General features: G+C 41.6%; 1 protein-coding gene across 2 annotated transcripts in view; it reads right to left on the bottom strand.

The window, feature by feature from the left end:
- Positions 1-20,579, bottom strand: part of MGAM (maltase-glucoamylase) — an 81,542-nt gene that overhangs the window by 13,454 nt on the left and 47,509 nt on the right. For both annotated transcript variants that reach the window (XM_080818447.1, XM_080818448.1), the window contains exons 25-40: positions 20,196-20,348; positions 19,652-19,852; positions 17,729-17,883; positions 16,590-16,758; positions 16,224-16,320; positions 15,242-15,354; positions 14,004-14,129; positions 12,869-12,997; positions 12,500-12,610; positions 12,128-12,190; positions 6,486-6,620; positions 5,921-6,008; positions 4,974-5,112; positions 3,760-3,893; positions 3,597-3,631; positions 3,388-3,504 (exon numbers count right to left, since the gene is read on the bottom strand). In XM_080818447.1, coding sequence (XP_080674573.1) covers positions 3,388-3,504; positions 3,597-3,631; positions 3,760-3,893; positions 4,974-5,112; positions 5,921-6,008; positions 6,486-6,620; positions 12,128-12,190; positions 12,500-12,610; positions 12,869-12,997; positions 14,004-14,129; positions 15,242-15,354; positions 16,224-16,320; positions 16,590-16,758; positions 17,729-17,883; positions 19,652-19,852; positions 20,196-20,348 — 1,965 coding nt within the window. The remainder of the gene's footprint in view (positions 1-3,387; positions 3,505-3,596; positions 3,632-3,759; positions 3,894-4,973; positions 5,113-5,920; positions 6,009-6,485; positions 6,621-12,127; positions 12,191-12,499; positions 12,611-12,868; positions 12,998-14,003; positions 14,130-15,241; positions 15,355-16,223; positions 16,321-16,589; positions 16,759-17,728; positions 17,884-19,651; positions 19,853-20,195; positions 20,349-20,579) is intronic.

Below are 20,579 nucleotides of genomic sequence, written 5' to 3'. Positions count from 1 at the left end.
TACCCATTTTTATCCCCACTGAGCCACCCAGGCGCCCTGTCTACCCATTTTAAAGTCAGATTGTGGTTATTTGCCATGGCTTTGTATGAGTACCTTAAGTATTTTGGATATTAACTCCTAATCAGAGATATGTTTGCAAATATTTTCTCCCATTCCATAGTTCTTTCCATTTTGTTAATTGTTTCTTTTGCTATGCAGAAGCTTTTGAGTTTGATGTAGTCCTACTTACTTATTTTCACTTTCATTGTTTGTGCTTCTGGTGTCATATCCAAAAAAAATCATTGCCAAGAACAAGGTCAAGGGGGTTTCCCCTATGTTTTCTTCTAGAATTTTTACAGTTTTGCGTCCTACATTTAAATTATAATCATTTTGAGTTAATTTTTGTGAGTGGTATAAGATAGGCCTCCCATTTCATCTTTTGGCATGATTATCCAGTTTCCCAACAGCATCTACTGAAGAGACTGCCTTCTCTTCATTGAGTATTCTTGGCTCCCTTGTCAAATGTTATATGCAAAGGTTTATTTCTGTACTTTTGATTCTGTTCCATTGATCTATTTTTAGGCCAATAACATACTGTTTTGATTATTATCACTTTGTGATATAGTTTGAAATCAGGAAGCACAATGCCTCCAGCTTTATTCTTTTTTTTTTTTTTTTAAAGATTTTATTTATTTATTTGACAGATAGAGATCACAAGTAGGCAGAGAGGCAGGCAGAGAGAGAGAGAGAAGGAAGCAGGCTCCCTGCCGAGCAGAGAGCCCGATGCGGGGCTCGATCCCAGGACCCTGGGATCATGACCGGAGCCGAAGGCAGAGGCTTTAACCCACTGAGCCACCCAGGCGCCCCTGCCTCCAGCTTTATTCTTTTTCAGGATTGCCTTAGCCATTTGGGGTCTTTTGTAGTTCCATAAGAATTTTAGGGTTTTTTTTTTCTATTTCTGTGAAAAATGCTATTGGATTTCAATAATGATTGCATTGACTCTATAAATGGTTTGGGGGTAGTATGGACATTGTAACAATTTAATTCCAATCCATGAACATGGAATATCTTTCCATTTGTTTGTGTATTCTTCAATTTCTTTCATGTATGTCCTATAGTTTTCATTGTATAGATCTTTCATCTCCGTGGTTAAATTTATTACTAAGTATCTTATTGATTTTTGATGCTACTGTGAGTGGGTTTGCTTTATTTCTTTTTCAGATATCTTGGTGTCAGTGTACACAAACACAACTTGTTTCTGTATGTTCACTTTGTGTTCTGCAACTTTACTGAATTAATTGATTCATTTTAGCAATTTTTATGATGGCATTAGGACTTTCTATATGTAAGATCATGTGAACTATAAACAGAGACAATTTTACTTCCTGATTTAAATGACTTTCATTTCTTTTTCTTGCCTGACTGCTTTGGCTAGGACTTCCAGTACTATGCTAAATAGGAGTAGTGAGAGTGGGCACTTGTCTTATGTCCGTTCTTAGAGAAAATGTTTTCAAGCTTCCACCTTTGAGCATGATATTAGCTGTGGGCTTGTCACATATAGCCTTTATAACACTGAGGTACATTCCTTCTGTGCTCAATTTGTTGAGAGTTTTCATCATGGAATTTTTTTTTTTTAAGATTTTTATTCATCTATTTGACAGACCGAGATCACAAGTAGTCAGAGAGGCAGGCAGAGAGAGGGAGAGAGGAGGAAGCAGGCTCCCTGCTGAGCAGAGAGCCCGATGCGGGGCTTGATCCCAGGACCCTGGGATCATGACCTGAGCCAAAGGCAGAGGCTTTAACCCACTGAGCCACCTAGGCGCCCCTCATCATGGAATGTTTTGTCAATTTTTTTTTCTGCACATATCAAGATGATCATATGATTTTTATTTTTCCTTCTATTAATGTAGTGTATCACACTTATTTATTCGTATATGTTGAGTCAACCTCATATCCCAAGTTAAATCCCACTTGATCGTGGTGTGTGATTTTTTTCAAAGTGTTGAATTCAGAGTGCTAATATTTTATTGCAAATTTTTGGATCTATATTTATGAGGGATATTGATCTTTAGTTTTCTTGTAGCATCCTTATTTGGCTTTAGTGTCAGGATAATGCTGATCTTGTGAAATGAGCCTGGGAATGTTTCCTCCACTTCAGTCTTTTGGAAGTGTTTGAGGAGGTCTTGGTGTTGATTTTTCTCTAAATTTTTGATACAATTCACCAGGGAAATCACTTTTCTTTCTTGGGGTATTTCTTATTACTAGTTCAATCTCCTTATTTGGTATTTATGTTTGGCTTTTCTGCTTCTTCATGTTTCAGTCTTGGTAGGTTGTATCTTCCTAGGAATTTCTTCATTTCTTCTTGGTTGTCCAATTTGTTAGTTCACAATTATAGTCTCTTGTGATCCTTTGCATTTCTGTGGTATTGGTTCTAATGTCTCCCTTTTGCACTTATACTTTTCTTTATATGAGCCTTCTCTCTGTTTTCCTTAGCAAGTCTAACTAAAGGTTTGTTAATTTTGTTTATCTATCCAAAGAACCAGCTCTTAGTTTGTTGACCTTTTCTGTTGTTTTTCTGGTCTCTACGTCATTTATTTTTTCCTCTGATCTTTGTTATTTCCTTTCTTTTGCTCACTCTGGGCTTACTTCATTCTTCTTTTGCTAGTTCCTTGGGTTGTTTATTTGAGATTTTTCTTTCTCTCTCTCTTTTTTAAATGTAGTTGTTTATCACTATAAACTTCCCCTTAGAAATGTTTTCACTGCATCCCATAAGTTTTGGTATGTTGTGTTTCCATTCAAGATTTTTAAAATTTTTCTTTTTATTTCATCTTTGACCCATTGGCTCTTTAGCTTCCATGTATTTGTGAGTTTTCCAGTATTCCTCCTATTACTGGTTTCCAGTTTCCAAAGGAGACATACAAATTGCCAACAAAAAGATGCTCAACATCACTCTTCATCAGGGAAATTCACATCAAAACCACAATGAGATACTACCTCACATCTGTTTGAGAGCTGAACAGTGGTTATGAGGGGCTGGGGGATGGGAGAAATGGGGATGTATCAGTCAATGGCTACAGATTTCCAGTTATTAGATGAATATGTTCTGCTAATGAAATGCACAGCATGGTGTCTGTAGTTAACAATACTATATCATATACTTGAAAGTTGCAAAAAGAGTAAATACTAAATATTCTCACCACAAAAAACAGAAATGGCAATCTTGTGAGGTGACGGAGGTGTTAACTAATCCTCCCGTGGTAATCATTTCACACCACATAAATGTATCAAATAAAAAACAAGAAACATGAGGGTTCAACAGTTTTGAAGATGTCACAGAGAACACAGCTTAAACTTGGAGGTTGTATTCCTAATGACACAACACTTCTGAGCTATAAGCTAAAGTCCTACCCTGGTCCCAATGGTGTTGTGGTTCCTCGAAAAAGGATAAAAGGCTCCCAGCTGCATCCAGCGAGCACACATCTCATATTCAGCATCTTGAAAGAACCCACAAATATCTGCTCCTGTCTGAAATGAGGTAGAAGAAAACAAGTCTGTTGGTGATTTCTGAAAGGTGTCACTACCTGCTTGGGGATTAGAAATGACCCAAAGACACTTACATAAGATATGCCAAAGAGGCTGAACTCCATCATGCCTGCAACGAGAACACAGCTGTGTTAGAGGCAGCAGTTGTGATCTGCCTCCTCCTCCCTCAAGAATCCTTTATCAAGGGTCTTAACCCCCTTCCCACCAAAAGAGGCCCTTAAGGATAAGCCCACACACCAATAATAGACTTCTTCAGCTGGTCCCAGGCAGCCGTGTTGTCGCCCAGCCAGTGACCTCCCCAGCGGCCAGAAGTGGGGAACGTGGAGCGGGTGATGACAATCCCTCTCTGTCCTGTCACCTCCTGCACAGCTCTTGTTGGAGGGGAACAAGGAGGTGAATGGGGAGGGATCAAAGGAGGAAAGGCCACAGAGCTTCTCCTCCCAGAGTTCTGGAGCCTAAGTTATGGCAACAAAATATCTCCTGAATTATTGGAGGAAATATGGAAATCAGAGCCATGATGAAGTCCCCACTGACTGATCTGAGATGATAGAGATGATAGTAGCAGCTATGCCTTTTCATAGTGTTTCACAGTGTTTTAAAATGAACTTTGTAATAAGCCTATTGAATCACCTAAAAATAATGACTAATCACTAAGTCTTACCACTTCTTTACTAAGTACTAAGTTTTTGTATTTGGGGAAAAAGAAGGTGAATTTCTTTATAAGACTTTCCTTAAGAGAACTCTTCTTATTCATTCAACTCACAAAATAGGACAGGACTAATTCAGCAGAACATCAGTGGGCTCTCCAACAAGAATAATTTTTTAAAAAAGGAGAAGAAAAGAAAAAGAAAAGCAAACAGAGATGAGTCCCTTTTGAAATAAAAGAAAAGATAGCCAGTCCTCTGCATTCCCTTCACCTCTTGGAATTAATTACAGCATTAGCTGCCCTGTGTGATCACTTGTGTCTCTGTGTATGTCTCCTTCACAAGGACTATCTTTCTCTCTGGCAATTGCTTACTTAAAGCCATTCTTCTTCCTCTTCTTCTTCTTCTTCTTTTTTTTAAGATTTTATTTATTTATTTATTTGACACAGAGAGAGAGAACACAAGCAGGGGGAGCAGCAGACAGACGAAGAGAGAGAACCAGACTTCCCGCCGACCAAGGACCCTGATGCAAGGTTTGATCCCAGGACCCTGGGATCATGACCTGAGCTGAAGGTAGATGCTTAACTGACTAAGCCACCCAGGCACCCCTACATCTGTCCTTCTAACACGGATCTTGGAGCCTGGGTCCATGCTCATGTTTGCTTAATAAATAAGAATTGTGACATAGTTGTGATTAAAATCTTCCTAACCCTTGAGAGGGACATGGAAGGAAAAGCAGGATTCCTTCATCCATCACTGGCTATCCCTGCAGGTCAGGTGCACCAGAGAACGGAGAGGGTGACTCACTCGTAGGTGGGTCTGGTCTGGGCCCACCCATACAGGCTGTGAACGTCGTAGTGCCGCACCCGCGAGCCGTCCGGCAGGATCTGCTCACTCTCCATGCACAGGGTCTTGCTGCTCAGGCCCCTGTCCCTGGACTCCAGATCTGAGTGGAAAGATCTAGTGATGTCAATGCCACGCCTAATCCTTTATCCCCGACTTCTCTTTAAGGGATCTGACACTGGATCTTAAGACTAATTTGACCCCTGCATGGGTCTCTCTCCTCCTCAGGGGCATGGGACCATGCTCAGCTCTGAGCTGCAGTGGACCCAAGTATTTTAACCTCAAGTTCCCCGCAGGGTTTTCCAGGAGAACGTGAGGGCAAGGGGAGGAAAACACAATTGTCAAACACCTAATTACTTGACAGGATGCAGTCTAAACATTTTTCTTATAAATCATTTCATGTAATTTTTATCGTAACTCTAAAAGAGATAGCATTTTCTTCCTTCACAATTTGAAGCAAAGATTTGGAAACATCAAGTAATCTGTTGATGGTCACACAATTCATAGTGAGTATAATTTCTGGAGCCAAGATACGAACACAGTATAACACCAAAGTCCATCGACTCTCTGATAAGGGAAAGCTGCTGCTTTCCACCCATTGGCAGCACAATAAACTCCTGTGGGGGAATTCACAGAGGCCTGAAGAATTAGGAAACTTAGACAGAATCCTCTGGGGACATAACCACTGTTAAGCGTTTTCTGAACAAATCTGAGAAATTCACCCAACAGGGCCAATAACTTATACACACTCAGCTGGATAAAGTGCTTGATGCATATTTGTTTTGCCCCCCACCCCCCAAACCACAGCACCAGTTAAGATGTGCCCTGAATAGTCAGGACTCTTGTGGCACTCTTGGCGGTCACTCCTCGTAGTCATGGCTCTGCCAACGGAGGAGGCCGAGGGCTCTTACATGGCATATAGGGAGGGTGGTTCAGAGTGGCATCCTTGCAGCCTGGGGGAACTGCTCCATTCACAAAACTCGCTGGCTCATTCATATCCTAGAAATGTCAAACACAGATATATCTTACTTTTTCAAATCATTACATCCTGCCAACTCAGAGACACGGAAGCAATGAATAAATCATTCACCTTCCAGCCATCCGGTAGATACTAGCCAGGGACACTCATTAGATCCAGCTGAGAATTGACTAGAGAGATCAATCAAGCCCACAAGAATGACTGGCTAGAGGATTAAAAAAAAATCTCCCTCAAGGTATGAGGGCAAGGCTCAAGTCCAGGAAATTCCTAGTAATCACCCTGGCGTTTTACAGCAGGAACTTCAGGCGAGTTGTAAGATATGAAGAGTGTTAGGGATGTTCCACTTCTGATTGGAAGAATTGCAATCGGATGGGTCCAAAGTCTTTCTTGGATGATTATTATTCCTCTTGATTAAAGGTCACGATATATAAGCTTAGACACACAAATACAGAAACACACCCACCCACATGTGCACAGACACAAACCCACACACTCACAATCCACATGCCGTCAAACTTCAAGCTCCTCTCTGGATTCCGTGGATTGGTGTAGAGTTCTTGCAACTCCCTCTTCCACCACGTGGTAGTTGAGTTACGGAAAAAGTCGGGAAAGGCCACATAAGCTCGGTATAGCTGTAAAAATTAAATATAGTTTATTGGTCCCTCAAATTATATTCGACAGCAAACCGACATTTCCTGAGAGCATCACTCATGTACATCCCTGTAACGCATGATGATAGATAATCCAAACAGAGCCCAGGTAACGTTTGCAGCTTACTTGAAATATGAGCGCACAGAAGAGACATGAGCACAAATTAGACACCTGCTTAGCATTTGGAGAGTAACTTTCAACCTCTGTCCTGCCATTTCCGAAGCTTGGCTCAGACAAAGCAGGAGCCTGCTTAGCATTTGGAGAGTAACTTTCAACCTCTGTCCTGCCATTTCCGAAGCTTGGCTCAGACAAAGCAGGAGCCAGGAGAGATTGCAGCTTGAAGGACATCAGATGGACTGCCGACAGGATGGAAGGCAACACCCAGACGATCCTCTCCCGTCTCACTCCCACTGGGGAAAGGAGGTGAGGGGTGAGACATTTCACTGGTGTGCATGTGTTCTCTGTAGTTTCAGAAATCACTGGACAACTGTACTTGTGTGTCAAGTCACTTGGGAAGAGCTAAAGAGGAAGTTTTAACACTGCTCTCTTCTCTTTATCTTCCCCCAAATAATAAAAGCTGTGTCTTTACTTTAACCTGGATCCAAAGATTAACTATATTATCAGGATTTTGAGAGCAAGGATCTTGTTTTATACTCTTCTGGTTGACCTTTGTACTCCCCCCACCAGTGCTTAGCTTCAAACCTAATGTGAAATAGATGCTCAGTGAGTAACTGTGAGTTCACACCTCCGAGCAGCAGCAGCAAGCAGCAGCAGCAAATATTTATAAATTTCTATACATCCCATGCTGCTTGTAATGGTACTTCATGGTCCTTTGTATGTCCCAGTAAATAGGTTCCTCTGTGTTCCTCAGTGCATTTTTTAATTAATTTTTTAATTTTTTTATAAACATATAATGTATTTTTATCCCCAGGGGTACAGGTCTGTGAATTGCCAGGTTTACACATTTCACAGCACTCACCATAGCACATACCCTCCCCAATGTCCATAACCCCGTCACCCTCTCCCGATCCCCCTCCCCCCAGCAACCCTCAGCCTGTTTCATGAGACTCAGTGCATTTTAAGAGTTAAAGAGTTAAGTAATGCTACTGGTGGGAGGAGAGGGTCCTGGGGGAGGGGGGTTAGGAGGAGGGGGGACAGCAGAAAGAGGACTTGGTTTAGGAAATTTCCTGTTCTTATATACAATAGACAAAAGGCAAGTAAGAACCCATATGTCTAGATAAAAGGCAAAAAAAGAACACAAAGAAGAAAACAGAAATGAAACAAAATGCAGGGATCCAGCTCACAGTGAAGTGAGGGGTGGTGAACCACATCACTGAGAATCTCTTGAAAGGGAGACATCCCAAGATGGCTTTTTGCTAGAAAAGAGAGGTAGAAACATGGAACCAAAAGAAGAGAACCTCTCACCAGAAACAGAGCTCCAGCTCAGGCAGGGTTAGAAACATGGTGTCGAGGAGGGAGATGGAGGATTAGGGTAAACAAAGTCACAGTTCCAGCCATGCCTGAGTCACAACCGAATCCCATAGGGGATACGAGTAAGAAACTTGACCAATTCTAATTCATTCATCTCACTGAAAAGTGCTCTGAGGACTTACACAAGAAATACATGCTTTGCCATTCTCCAAGGCGCTGGCTCTGCCTCACTACCTTCTCTGTTCAGCTCCAGCCTTGCAACTTCTGCCGTCACTCCCCTTGATCTCAACTCGTGATGGACCCATCTGCATGTTTGGGCATAGGATCATTTTCACAACCCACTATGCGCGTGCTAGCAAAATGCAGTTCTTAGCCCCCAACCCTAGACTCCTGAATTCAATCTGAGCTTCAGACTCAGCAACCTGCTTTCCACAGGCTGCATACTGTTTGCTTGCTTGTTTGTTTGATTTATACTACCCACAGCCGGGCCAGACCTGGATATCAGTAGCTTTGTCCCCACCAGCATCATGAAGTGGGTCTTATTAATATAAGTAGTCATAATTATTCTATCTACTGAGAATCTCTTATGTGCTATCAAATACATATCACGACTTTATTAGGGTGCCTTCATTAGAATCTCTAATAAAAAACACAACTGGCATTTGGGGCAGGAGAATTCTTCAGGGAACATCCCCCACAATCAGAACTCTGAGCATCCCTGGTCACTGTCCATTAAATGCCGTTTGGTGCTCCCCTGTAATAATCAAAACTGCCCCACAGATTTCCAAATGCCCTCAATGGCTTATGAATTGCAGGGTAGCCAACCTCTTCATTACTGAATGGTCCCTTTCCCAGTATGATTTAAAAATCATAGTACTAGCAAAAAAAAAAAAAAAAAAGATACATAGACCAATGACACAAAATAGAAAGTCCAGAAAGAAATCTACACATAAGAAATCTACACATGTCAAGAGAACACAGTGGGAAAACAATAGTCTCCTCAATAAACAGTCCTAGGAGAACTGTATATCCACATATAAAGGAATGAAACTGAACCCTTCTCTTACAGCACTCACAAAAAATTTTCAACCTGAATTAAAGACTTAATTTTTTAAAATTTCTTTTTATTTATTTATTTATTTTAAGTAGGCTCCACACCCAGCATGGAGCCCAGTGTGGGGCTTGAACTCATGACCCTGAGATCAAGACCTGAGCTGAGATCAAGAGTCAGATGCTTAAATGACTGAGCCACTCAGGTGCCCCAAGACTTAGTTATAAGACCAGAAACCGTGAGACTTCTAAAAGAAAACAAGGGAAAAGCTCCTTGACACTGGTCTTGGCAATGATACTGGGGGAATCTGACACCGCAAGCACAAGCAACAAAAGCAAAAATAAGAAGTGGGACTATATAGAAATAAAAAGCTTTTGCATGGCAGAGGAAATAATCAATGAAATGAAAAGGCCAGCTAGGAAATGGGAGAAAATACTTGCAAACCCTGTATCTGACAAGAGATTAATTTCCAAAGTATATAAGGAATTTATACAATTCAATAGCAAAAAAAAAAAAAAAAAAACAGATTAAAAAGTTGACAAAGGACCCAAATAGATATATTCCTAAAGAAAACATATAGATGGCCAACAGGTACAAGAAAAGGTACTCAACATCCCTAATCATCAGGGAAATGCAAATCAAAACCACAATGAGATATCATCTTCTACCTATTAGGATAGCTTTTACCAAAAAGACAAGAGATAACAACTGTTCATGAAGACAGGCACCTTTTACCAAAAAGACAAGAGATAACAACTGTTCATGAAGACAGGCACAAAAAGACATGCACCTTGTGCACTATTGGTGGTAATTTAAATTTGTATAGTCATGTGGAAAATAATATGGAGGTTCCTCAAAAAATCAAACATAGAATTACCAGGTGATCTAGCAATCCCACTTCCGGATATATATCCTGAGTAAAATGAAAGAAATATCTAAAGAAAGATTTGCACTCTCATGTTCATTGCAGCATCATTCCCAACAGCCAAGATGTGTAAAAAAACCAAGCATCTGTCAGTGGGTGAATGGGTAAAGAAGATATGGCATACATATATACACACAATGAAATATTATTCAGCCATGAGAAAGAAGGAAACCCTGCCATTTGCCACAGCATACCTAGACTTAGAGGACATTATGCTAAATGAAAAACCTGTACAGAGAAAAATAAATACTATATGATCTCACTTATATGTGGAATCTTAAAAAAAAAAAAAAAAGTTTGAGCTCATAGAAACAGACAGCAGCATGGTGTCTACCAGGGATAATGGAGTGGGGGAAATGAGGAGATGCTGGTCTAAGGGTATAAGCTTTTATTTTTAAGATGAGTAAGTTCTGGAGATCTAATGTATAGCCTGATGACTACAGGTAAAAATACTGTCTTGTATACATAAAAGTTGCTATGATTGTAGATCCTAAGTATTCTTTTTTTTAATATTTATTTCAGAGAGAGATGGAGAGATCACAAACAAGGGAAGTGGCAGAGGGAGAGAAGCAGGCTCCCCATTGAGCGGGGAGCCTGATGCAGTGCTAGATTCCCAGGACCCCGGGATCATGACCTGAGCTGAAGGCAGATGCTTAACAACTGAGCCACCTAGGTGCCCTATCTTAAGTATTCTTACCACACACCAACAAATGGTAAATACATGAGATGATGGATGTGTTAATTAACCCAATTATAGTAATCATTTCATGATACATATATGTATTCAATCACCACACTGTATACTTTAAATACATATAATTTTGTCAGTAATATTTCAATTGTATTAGAGGAAAAAAAAACTTAAAAAATGAATGAATGAATGAAAAAATGAATGAATGAGTGTTAAGTTCAAGGAGACCCTGAACTTCTCTAGCCTGGCAGACTACTGTCTCCATATGGTCTCTCTGGACCAGCAAATTTCAAATAGTTTCCTATGAGAAGCAACAGAGAAGAGGAAGCTAGGTCCTCTCCCTTGAATCCTTATATAAGATCCATTACAAGTAAGAACTTATTCCCCAGAGAGAGCAAGTTTTAACATAAGGATGGAAGCTGGGAGGTAAGAGAGAAGTTGAGAAACCAAGGAAGGATGGGGGATTTATTTTTATATTATTTTTTAAAGGATTTACTTAATTATTTTAGAGAGAGAGCACTTGAGGGGCAGGAAGGATAGACGGAGAGGGAGAGAGGGAGAGAAGCAGACTCTACGCTGAGCACAGAGCCAGATGAGGGGCTTGATTTCCTGACACTGAGATCATGACCTGAGCCAAAACCAAGAGTTAGACACTTAACCAACTGTACCACCCAGGTTCCCCAGGATGGGGGATTTGTAAGAGTGAAGATGGAGAAGCTTGTCCATGGAAAACAGATATACAGAGAAAAAGACTCCATCACTGAAGACAGGGTTTGGAGACTATGTTCAAAAGGGGTACTTAAGGGGTGCCTGGGTGGCTCAGTCAGTTAAGTGTCTGCCTTTGGCTCAGGTCATGATCCCAGGGTCCCAGGACTGAGCCCCGCATTGGGCTCTCCGCTCATCAGGAACCTGTTTCTTCTTCTCTCTCTGCCCCTCCCCCTGTTCCTGCTCTCTCTCTCTCTCTCTCTCTCTTTCTGTCTCTCTCTCAAATAAATAAAAATAAAAATCTTTAAAAAGGATACTCAGGAACAACAATAAAAACAATAACAAATACACTCATTCTAGGCAAACAGTATTTCTTGGGAGGTAGAAATTTCATGGGCCCTTGGAATCTGGCAGCCTTGGATTTGAAATCATCACTTGGTCACCGAAAACTCCAGAGCAGTAATTTAAGCACTCTGAATCCTAGTTACGCTGAAGATAATAATCCCTGCCTCCCAACTGGAAGTAAAATATTATATGTAAAGTGATTGTCACACAGATGGACACACAGGACATAATCCCTCAGTGTATTCCTGAGGGAACACGCATGGGGAAATCCACTATCCTGAGAATGGCCGCCCCTTCCCAGCAGCCCTGACTTCACCCATGTCCACAAAAGGCCCTTTACCTCCACTTGAGTCTCCCAGTCTAGAGACCCATTTATAACGACATCAGGGAAATCAGGCCACACCTGTGGAGAGAAAACTGTTCAAAAGCAATGCACTAGATAATTTATCTTATATCGTACTTCCTAAGAAACTATAAACCATGGTCGTAGGTGGTAATACCTTAATTTTGATCTAGAAAAGTAGATCCCACAAGGCACCACATACATATATTCCCTAAAAATTCCTTAACTGTGTTGACAAATATTGACGGACAAAATGAGAACTTCTGAGCTCTAAACCCAAATGGAAAAGGCCCCAAAACAATATGCACCAATACGCTGTCAGGCCCCTACCCCAGGCTGGGGATTAGTGGATCACCGCACTGGTCATACCTTTCCCCAGACAATGCCTCCACCATTTGGAGCTTTGATGAAGACATCATCTTCCACACCCCGAGTGAATGCAGGATAGTTCTGTGTCTCATTGCCAGAAATAGCTGGGTCCTGAAATCAAAGCACAGACTAGGTAGAAGTCCAAACCCAGAGAACAACTTGGGACAGAAAAAAGAAGAACTCTTCAAACAGAAAGGCACCAGCTCCCACCTGAACCACAATGCTTCTGTGAATCCTGGGAAATACACCTTTCTTTCTGAACCTCAACTTCTCCACTCATGACATGGAAGGAAACACAAAAGAAAGCTTTCTCCACCAAAGCCCTTTCGCTCTCTCTAACACCCTCCACCCATTCACAGAGGGACTAACCAGAATGAGGATGACCCGCATCCCGTCATCCTTCATGCGATTAATCAGGGCTGGAAATCCCAGGAACTTGGGGCTGAGGGTGAAGTCCAGCTGCCGCTCCATGTAGTCGATATCTGAGTACTGCACGTCCTGGGGGGAGCACAGGAGAAAAGTGAGTGGCTCCTGCTTGGAAAAGGCCAGGTTCCAGGTGAGAACAAGCTTCTATTAACCAGTGGTGAATTTCAGAAGGCTTCCTTTTGACTTATTCTAACCTCAGGTATCGGGTATTGGATTCTAGGAAATTTTCAAATTTTCAGTTGTAAAATAGAAGAAAAAAAACGAAATCAGCAAAAATAGGATGATAATGCCTATCTATCTGCCAAGACTGTTGGGAGGATAAATGAAAAGAGAGGACAAGAAAGTGCTTTGTGAAAGGCCAGTAGGAGTGATTGTGGTTACCTTGCCAAAGAGGCTGCCCCTGGGATCGGTGGTTCACTTTCAGAGAAAAGAACATAATGTAAACTCCCCAGCACTAATATAACTGGATGGATGGTAAATCTACCTTTTACTTAAAAAAAAAAAAAAAAAAAAAAGCACCTGTGATTGCTTTAGAGTATCCAATCCTGGAGGTTATCAGACATAGCTTTCTTATTAAAAATGAAATATTCCATACCATGCTTACCATTAATAGGAACAATTGCAAATAATAGAAAAATATATTGAATAAAATTTAATATGTAAGAAGTTTAGGGGGTTAATTCTCTGATTCTTGGACCCCTCTTGCCCTCAAGACAAGGACAGAATTTGTTTCCATATTTATTTCGTCAGGAAACTGATAACCAAGATCCCTATCTTCAACTTTAGCTCAAAACTGAGGGAACACTATGCCAGCCAAGTTTTGGAAGTGAGGTTATATCTGCACCTATGGTGATCTGACTAAATTTGGGTCATTTTCTTTTCAATTAAGCAAAACTACTGTTTGGGCAACCTTTTATTCTTAAGATACCAAAGGTGTTTTTGACCAAATGTTTTAAAGTCATATAGTTATAGGAATTCCGCGCCCCCCCCCCCATTCAAGTCAAGCTAATCCAGATACAGAGAAGACTAGTATCAGCCATGAGGTACCAAAGCCAATCCACCCATATGAAGAACATACATAAGGGATCTGGGCAGCCACCATCTCATCATACAAGCTGGCAATCTCAGAGTCATTCTGGTATCCATAGCGACACAGCTGAAACCCCAAGGACCAATAAGGAACCATCACTGGCCGACCGATCAGCTAGAAAATAAACAGAAAATTCAGTCTTTAAAAAGGAGAATCGGGATTAAAATTGTTGACATATTATTAAGAACATCTTTCTGGCGTCCCATCTTAGATAACCAAGAAATTCAAAAATGGAGAGAAACTGAAAGGATGTAGAGCCACTGGGATACCTTGGAGAAAGGTTTCTCCTAGACTTAACTTACTTCCCTAAGAATTTTGGAAAATCTGATTTTACTCTGATTCCTAGTGGCAGTCAAGCTTACTGGTTCAGAACTCAGAATCTAGAGGCAATATGCCTGGCCTACCATACAGGCTCTAAACTCTGCTGGCTATGTAGCCCTGTGCAGATGTTAAAAACCTCTTGTTCATCAGTTCCTTCACTTGTAAACTGAGGATAATAATAGTATTTGCTTCGGGGTGCCTGGGTGGCTCAGTGGGTTAAGCCTCTGCCTTCGGCTCAGGTCATGATCTCAGGGTCCTGGGATCGAGTTCCGCATCAGGCTCTCTGCTTGGCAGGGAGCCTTCTTCCTCCTCTTTCTCTCTGCCTGCTTGTGATCTCTCTCTGTCAAATAAATAAATAAAATCTTTAAAAAAAATAATAATAGTATTTGCTTCATTAGTGTTCTTTGTGAGGACTGAATGAGTTCATATATGTAAAATGATCAGTGACATATAGTAAGTTATATAAGTGTTTGTTACTGCTGCGAAAGTAACTGTCATGACCACTATGACCACCATCACTACCAGCACCATCACCATCACCACATCACCACCCTCTGCCCCACATGCCCCACCTCTACTACCACCTTCATCATATCCACCACCACCTGTACCACCACCTCCACCACTTCAACCACCACCTGCACCACCATTACCACCTCCACCACTACCATCGCCACTGCCAACACCACCACTGGTACCATACTACTTCTGCTACTCTGCAGTGCTTTGAGAGGCTGCAAATGTAATGGTTATTGGGATATATTTTTTTGCTCTTCATTTTATAGTCTATCTTCCAGAAGGATCAACAATTCCAGGTATCATCTGAGAGTTATGCTAATCAAGGTGGATTGGGTACTCAGAACCTACTGTATGAGTAGTTGGTAATCAGTTTAATGTCCTCCTACCTCAGTATACTGTTGAGTGACAAGCTCTGGAGTTGGCCCCAAGAACACATAAAAGTCCAGAATTCCTCCTATGGTGCGGTATGTCAAGGCAGGAAGGGGCTGGAAGGTCACATCTGAAAATATAGGAAATTATAGGAAAATATAGGAAACATAGGAAAACACCACTCAAGCTGGAAACCTTCAAGGTGAGGAAGGTGAGGAATAACCCCTCAAATTCTTAGGTTTTCCTTCTCCCTAGGCCTCTTTATTATGGAGTATTAAGAGAAAGTATTTTTACTATACCTACATCGAATTGAAGAAGTTAAATGAAAGTCTACAGGGTGCTACTCCTGGATTTTTGGCCCTCTGTCATTCTGTTCTTTTAAAGTTATTACTACATCTTTTATTTTAGAATAATTTAAGACTTAAAAGAAGTTGCAAAAATGTACTACAGTTCCTTTGTATACTTTACCCAGCTTCCCTCGATGACAACATCTTATATAACCATTGTACATTGTCCAAACCAGGAAACTGACATTCACATGAAACTATTAAGTTAGGGATAGACCTGATTCTGATTTGACCGGTTTTTACATGCAGTTTTTACATTTGACCCTATTTTTCCACCCTCTTTCCAATACACCGTATAAATTTTCTTCACACCCTCATACCCCCAGAGTGAGCACTCCTAACCATAGCTTCACCATTAATTCAAATTTAAAAAATGGCTCCCACTGGCTGACCCCCAGGATATGTGGGACTCACTTGTTCTTTCTATCCCTTCTTACATCCCTTCTTACATGTTTGCCAAATAAGAGTTAACTCTTGTTACCACATGTTACTAAATTGAAATAAACAGAAAGCCTATAAAGGAAATGAAATATAAAAACAAAAACACTGTCCCCAAGATAATGATTTTGACTTCAGGGCAGCTAGTTCGAGCACACTGTTACTCAAAAATGACTGGTTCACAGAAACAAGGGGAGATCCTGGCATCTCTTACCCATGGCATTGCTGTTCAGCAGGAGCACCCCATGGGCACTTCCATCCTCCTCCAGTGCCATGTAGTAGGGGTGGACGCCATAGGAATTCTTCTTGTACTGGGAGAGTCGGCGGGGGGGGGGGGAAGTGGTAAGAGGTTAAAAGACATAGTGGCCAAGAAAGAAACTCCACGAAGAAATGATTGGCAAGGTATGTCCTGTTTTCTCTGCGCAATGAACTAAATATATAAAAAACAAAGGAGACTGAGCACTGACCCACTCATCTAAATGTGGAAATGTGACCATCTAAGGTGAATCTGGGAAGATGAAGCATGGAGTGCACATAGTGCATAAAAAGTAGACACAGATCCCAGATGCTCTGCCCTTACCCCCGGGGGCTGGTCTCTGGAGAACATCCCCCATGTGTGCCAGTTCAAGTCTCTCCGAAAGGCTGTGTGCTCAGTTTCCCCAAAGCCATAGATGTACTGGGAGGGAAGGCGAGTGGAGATGCGGATGAACATGTCATTGAAGGTAAAACCAAGGAGCTGAGAGTCCCAACTGCAACACAAAAGGGTGTATTTAGAAAAGAAATGGGCCATCCTGTTGGCTTCAAGCAGCTGACTTTTCAAGGACAACAGAACTCTTGATTCCCTCTCCCACCCAGAGCCCTGTTATCTTCCCAAAAATCCACAAAGTTTATTTGATTAAAATAATCTTTGATGCACGTGCTACCAGCCCAGGAGCCAGCCTTCGTTCTTCTGGTTTCCTCTCTCACTGCCTCCCTTCATTTCCGTCTCCTGGATGCCAAAGCCAATGACTTTTCACATCTTGGGTGCTTCCGCTCCACACCAGCCCAGGGTGCCACTCTTGGTGCTCTCTACCGTCCCTTCGCGACTTAACATCCACAGCCATCTGGCTTCAGTGTGCTCCAACCACAACAAGCATTTCCCCCTCAATATGGCAAGTGTGCTTCTGTTTTATGGCCTGTGTACTTCTCATTCCATCTGTCTGGAATGTCCTCTCCCTTTCCCCAAATCTCCACATGGGTGGATCCTTCTCATCTAAGTACTATTTCAAATGTCACCTTCTCTGAGACACCTACTCTGACTCCAGTATCAAAAGCAGTAAACTCCCCATAACTCTTCATTACCCTGTTCTTTTTCCTACATAGCAGTTGTCACTATCTAAACTTCCTTATTTATATTTTAACTTACATTATCTTTGTTATTGATCATTAATTTTTGTCATGAGTAGAGAGACCTCATCTTCTAGAACTACCTAAATATAGAGATAATATATACTAACCACCCCATAAACACTGGTTGAATGAATCCCTAGTACATGTAAATGTCTCAGTAATTAGTGCCAGGGGACTAAAGATTTCCCATAAGAACAGGCCCCAAAGGAATAATGTATTCATAAATCTGGAAATGGATAGTGTGATGTTTTGAGCCAGGATATCTCCAAGGACAATGGACCTGGCAGTGCAGGGAACCATCAATTTCAAATCAGACTAGGAGCCACCTACATTACAGTGCCTGTATTCTTCCGGCGAATTTCAATCCCAAACGGATTCTTCTTAATAAGGACATTGTAGAGTTGACTCTCAGAGGTGCTGGAAGGAACCGTGGGTATGTTGAGAGGAACTGGGACTTCATACCGATTATTGTTGGGATCATAAATCTAGGGTGAGTGCAAAGAAAATTAGAAAAGCATAGTACTCTAGAAACCTATATACCTTACCAGAAACTTGTATCCTTGACACAGAGTGTGAATGCTATATTTCTTTGTCTCCATTAAGCTCATGAAGCCAGGGATTTAGTTATTATATCAAAGAACAATGTTAGACTTAACATTTTGACCTGAGCCTGTCATCTCATTTTTAAGACCCCATTACAGTAACACATCTGCTTTGATATTATTGATATCTTTGAACATCAGTATGATATCAGTTTGGTACATATAAATATATTATTTATTTGTCTGTGGTTGTATGTGAATATCTGAAAACTTCTCTGAATTGAAAAAAAAGTAAAATAATATGAACTCTATTTGATGAAAATAATCATAGATGTCCTTGCAACAAATGATATCTAAATTGATTCACCAAGTACATACTCTACCCCTGCCCAACACTATATACACTAGATACACTAAATCAGATAACACACTCTTGCTGTTTTTAAGAAATTCACATGCTAATGGGAAGTAAAAGAGGTGCCCACAATATCTGGGTGATGATATGCTCATGTACAGCTATGTGGGAGTGTTGTGAGATTATAAAGAAGAAAATGCCCAACACAGCTTCTAGAAGACTGAGGTGATATCATGGGCAAAATACAGGCTGTGTTAAAACCTTTGCAGCTGTTAACCCAGCACAACAAGGAGATAAAGTCATTCCTGGTAGAGAAATAAATGCAAAGGCCCAGAGTATTAAAGCTGGGTCAGAAAGAGGCAAAGACTGGGGGGAGAGCCACTGTTTGATCAGGAGGTAGAGGAGGAAAGGGTTGAAGTGGGAAATGCAAGCAAGTTCATTTAGTTCAAACTCACTAGGTGCCTACCACAGGCCAGCACCATGGTGAGGACAGGAATATCAAAGAGCATCTTCCCTGCATTAGAAAATGTAAAAGGAGTCAGTCTAGGTTGATAGCAGGTTGTGATGAAACTTTTGGGCAATGTCCAATGTCTTTCATTTACTCTCTCATTAAACATGAGTGTTAACTGTCTATCAGGCTCGGTGTCAGATTTCAGAAACACAAAGATGAAAGGACAAATTCCTGTCTTTGAGAAACTTTCAAGTTATTAGAGAAATAGACATAAGAACAGGCTGTCACTAATCCTTAGATGTCATTAAACCATAGGAAAGAAAGAGATCACTACACTCTCATGGCTATTTCTCAGCTATCCCAAATTCAGTATCCCAAACTGAACCCATCATCTTATTCTGCCCAAGCCCAAACCTGTCCAATGTTCCCATTTCAGGTAATGTCACTGTCACCCATATAGAGACACATACCAGAAACATGGCAACCGTTCTCGATGCCTCCCTCTCCCTCATGGCCAACTTGCAGTCATCACCAGATCCTGTGAGTCTACCTTCTCAATTCTCCCACCATCCTCCTCCTTTCTTATACCTGGTCTACACTTGGTCACCCACAAGGACACCCTAAACGGCAGCCTCCTGGCTGGCCTCTCCTTTTTCACTCTTGTCCTGCCAACCATTCTCCTTACAGCGGGCACAGTGATCTTTTCAAATGCACAACAGAACGGGCAGCACTGGTTCATCAGTGGTCTTTCAGTGCCCCCAGGATAATGATCTAGTATACTTTGGCATGGTTAGCTCAGAGGAGCAAACTTATTTTAGGGTTCTGTGACCTCAACTAGCAAAAAGTAATGGAACTGCCAAGTGCCCAGTGGGCACTTGATACATAGGGATACTGCAGACACATACCTTAAACTGCAGCATGTCATTCTTATGATAGGTCACATGCAGACGGAGGGAGGTCACAGGTACTGAGGGCAGAGCGGAGGCATAGACAGAAGACTTTAAAGACAGGGTCGCAGTGGCTCCATGTGAGTGGTACTGAACATCACCGACAGAGTATAGATCATTGACGAAATAACAAAACGGGACTCCTGGAGAAGTGGGTACCTGGAAAGAAAAGGTAAGGTCAGCTCGGCATGCAACCCTAGAATTATCAAATACAAAGGGCTAGAAAAGGCCATTTACAGGGAGATAAAGCCAGACCATTACTCACTTCTTTATATATGCTTTGGTAGGGGCATCACTTTAAATTCCTGGTCTCCTTGCAAAGTATTTGGGGGAAAAAAAATCCCACTCCTATCCCTATATCCAGATACAGACTCAGGTTCCTTTGGAAGTCCTGCCTTTCTGTGGGTTTTAAGGAGTGACATAGGTACTGATGCTACGCTCATGAAAGTCTAGGTGGAGTGTCAAGGATTTTGATGCACGCTAGTGTTGTCGGTACGGTTACCTCCCAGGCACAGCCACGGGCAGTACAGTTTTCTGCAGAAGCACCGCTCTCATCAGGGAAACAGTCTATTTTTTCTGCATCCTTTATCTTCAGGGCCCACTCCACCGTGTAAGCTTCTCCCAGGATAAGATCAATTCCCCTGATCAGAGCAACCTGTAGGGACGGGCAAGTGACAAGGAAATTTACCCCCAGGACAAAGTCCTTGCAAGATATGAAACCTCTTTTAGAAAAGGGAATAGAAACCAGAGAAGACTCAACAATCCAAGTGGCACTCCACTGGCACTTCTAGGAGGAGAGCTACATGGAGGGAGGGGAAGAACGCAAATGCAAATGTGCCAACTCTATCAGAATCTCGTACACCACATTTGGAAGAGAATTAAGCCA

Source organism: Martes martes (assembly GCF_963455335.1).
Source record: "Martes martes genome assembly, chromosome: 11".
NCBI classification, from domain to species: domain Eukaryota; kingdom Metazoa; phylum Chordata; class Mammalia; order Carnivora; family Mustelidae; genus Martes; species Martes martes.
Note: the sequence above shows the minus strand (reverse complement) of the source record. Positions and strands in the feature narration are given on the sequence as shown.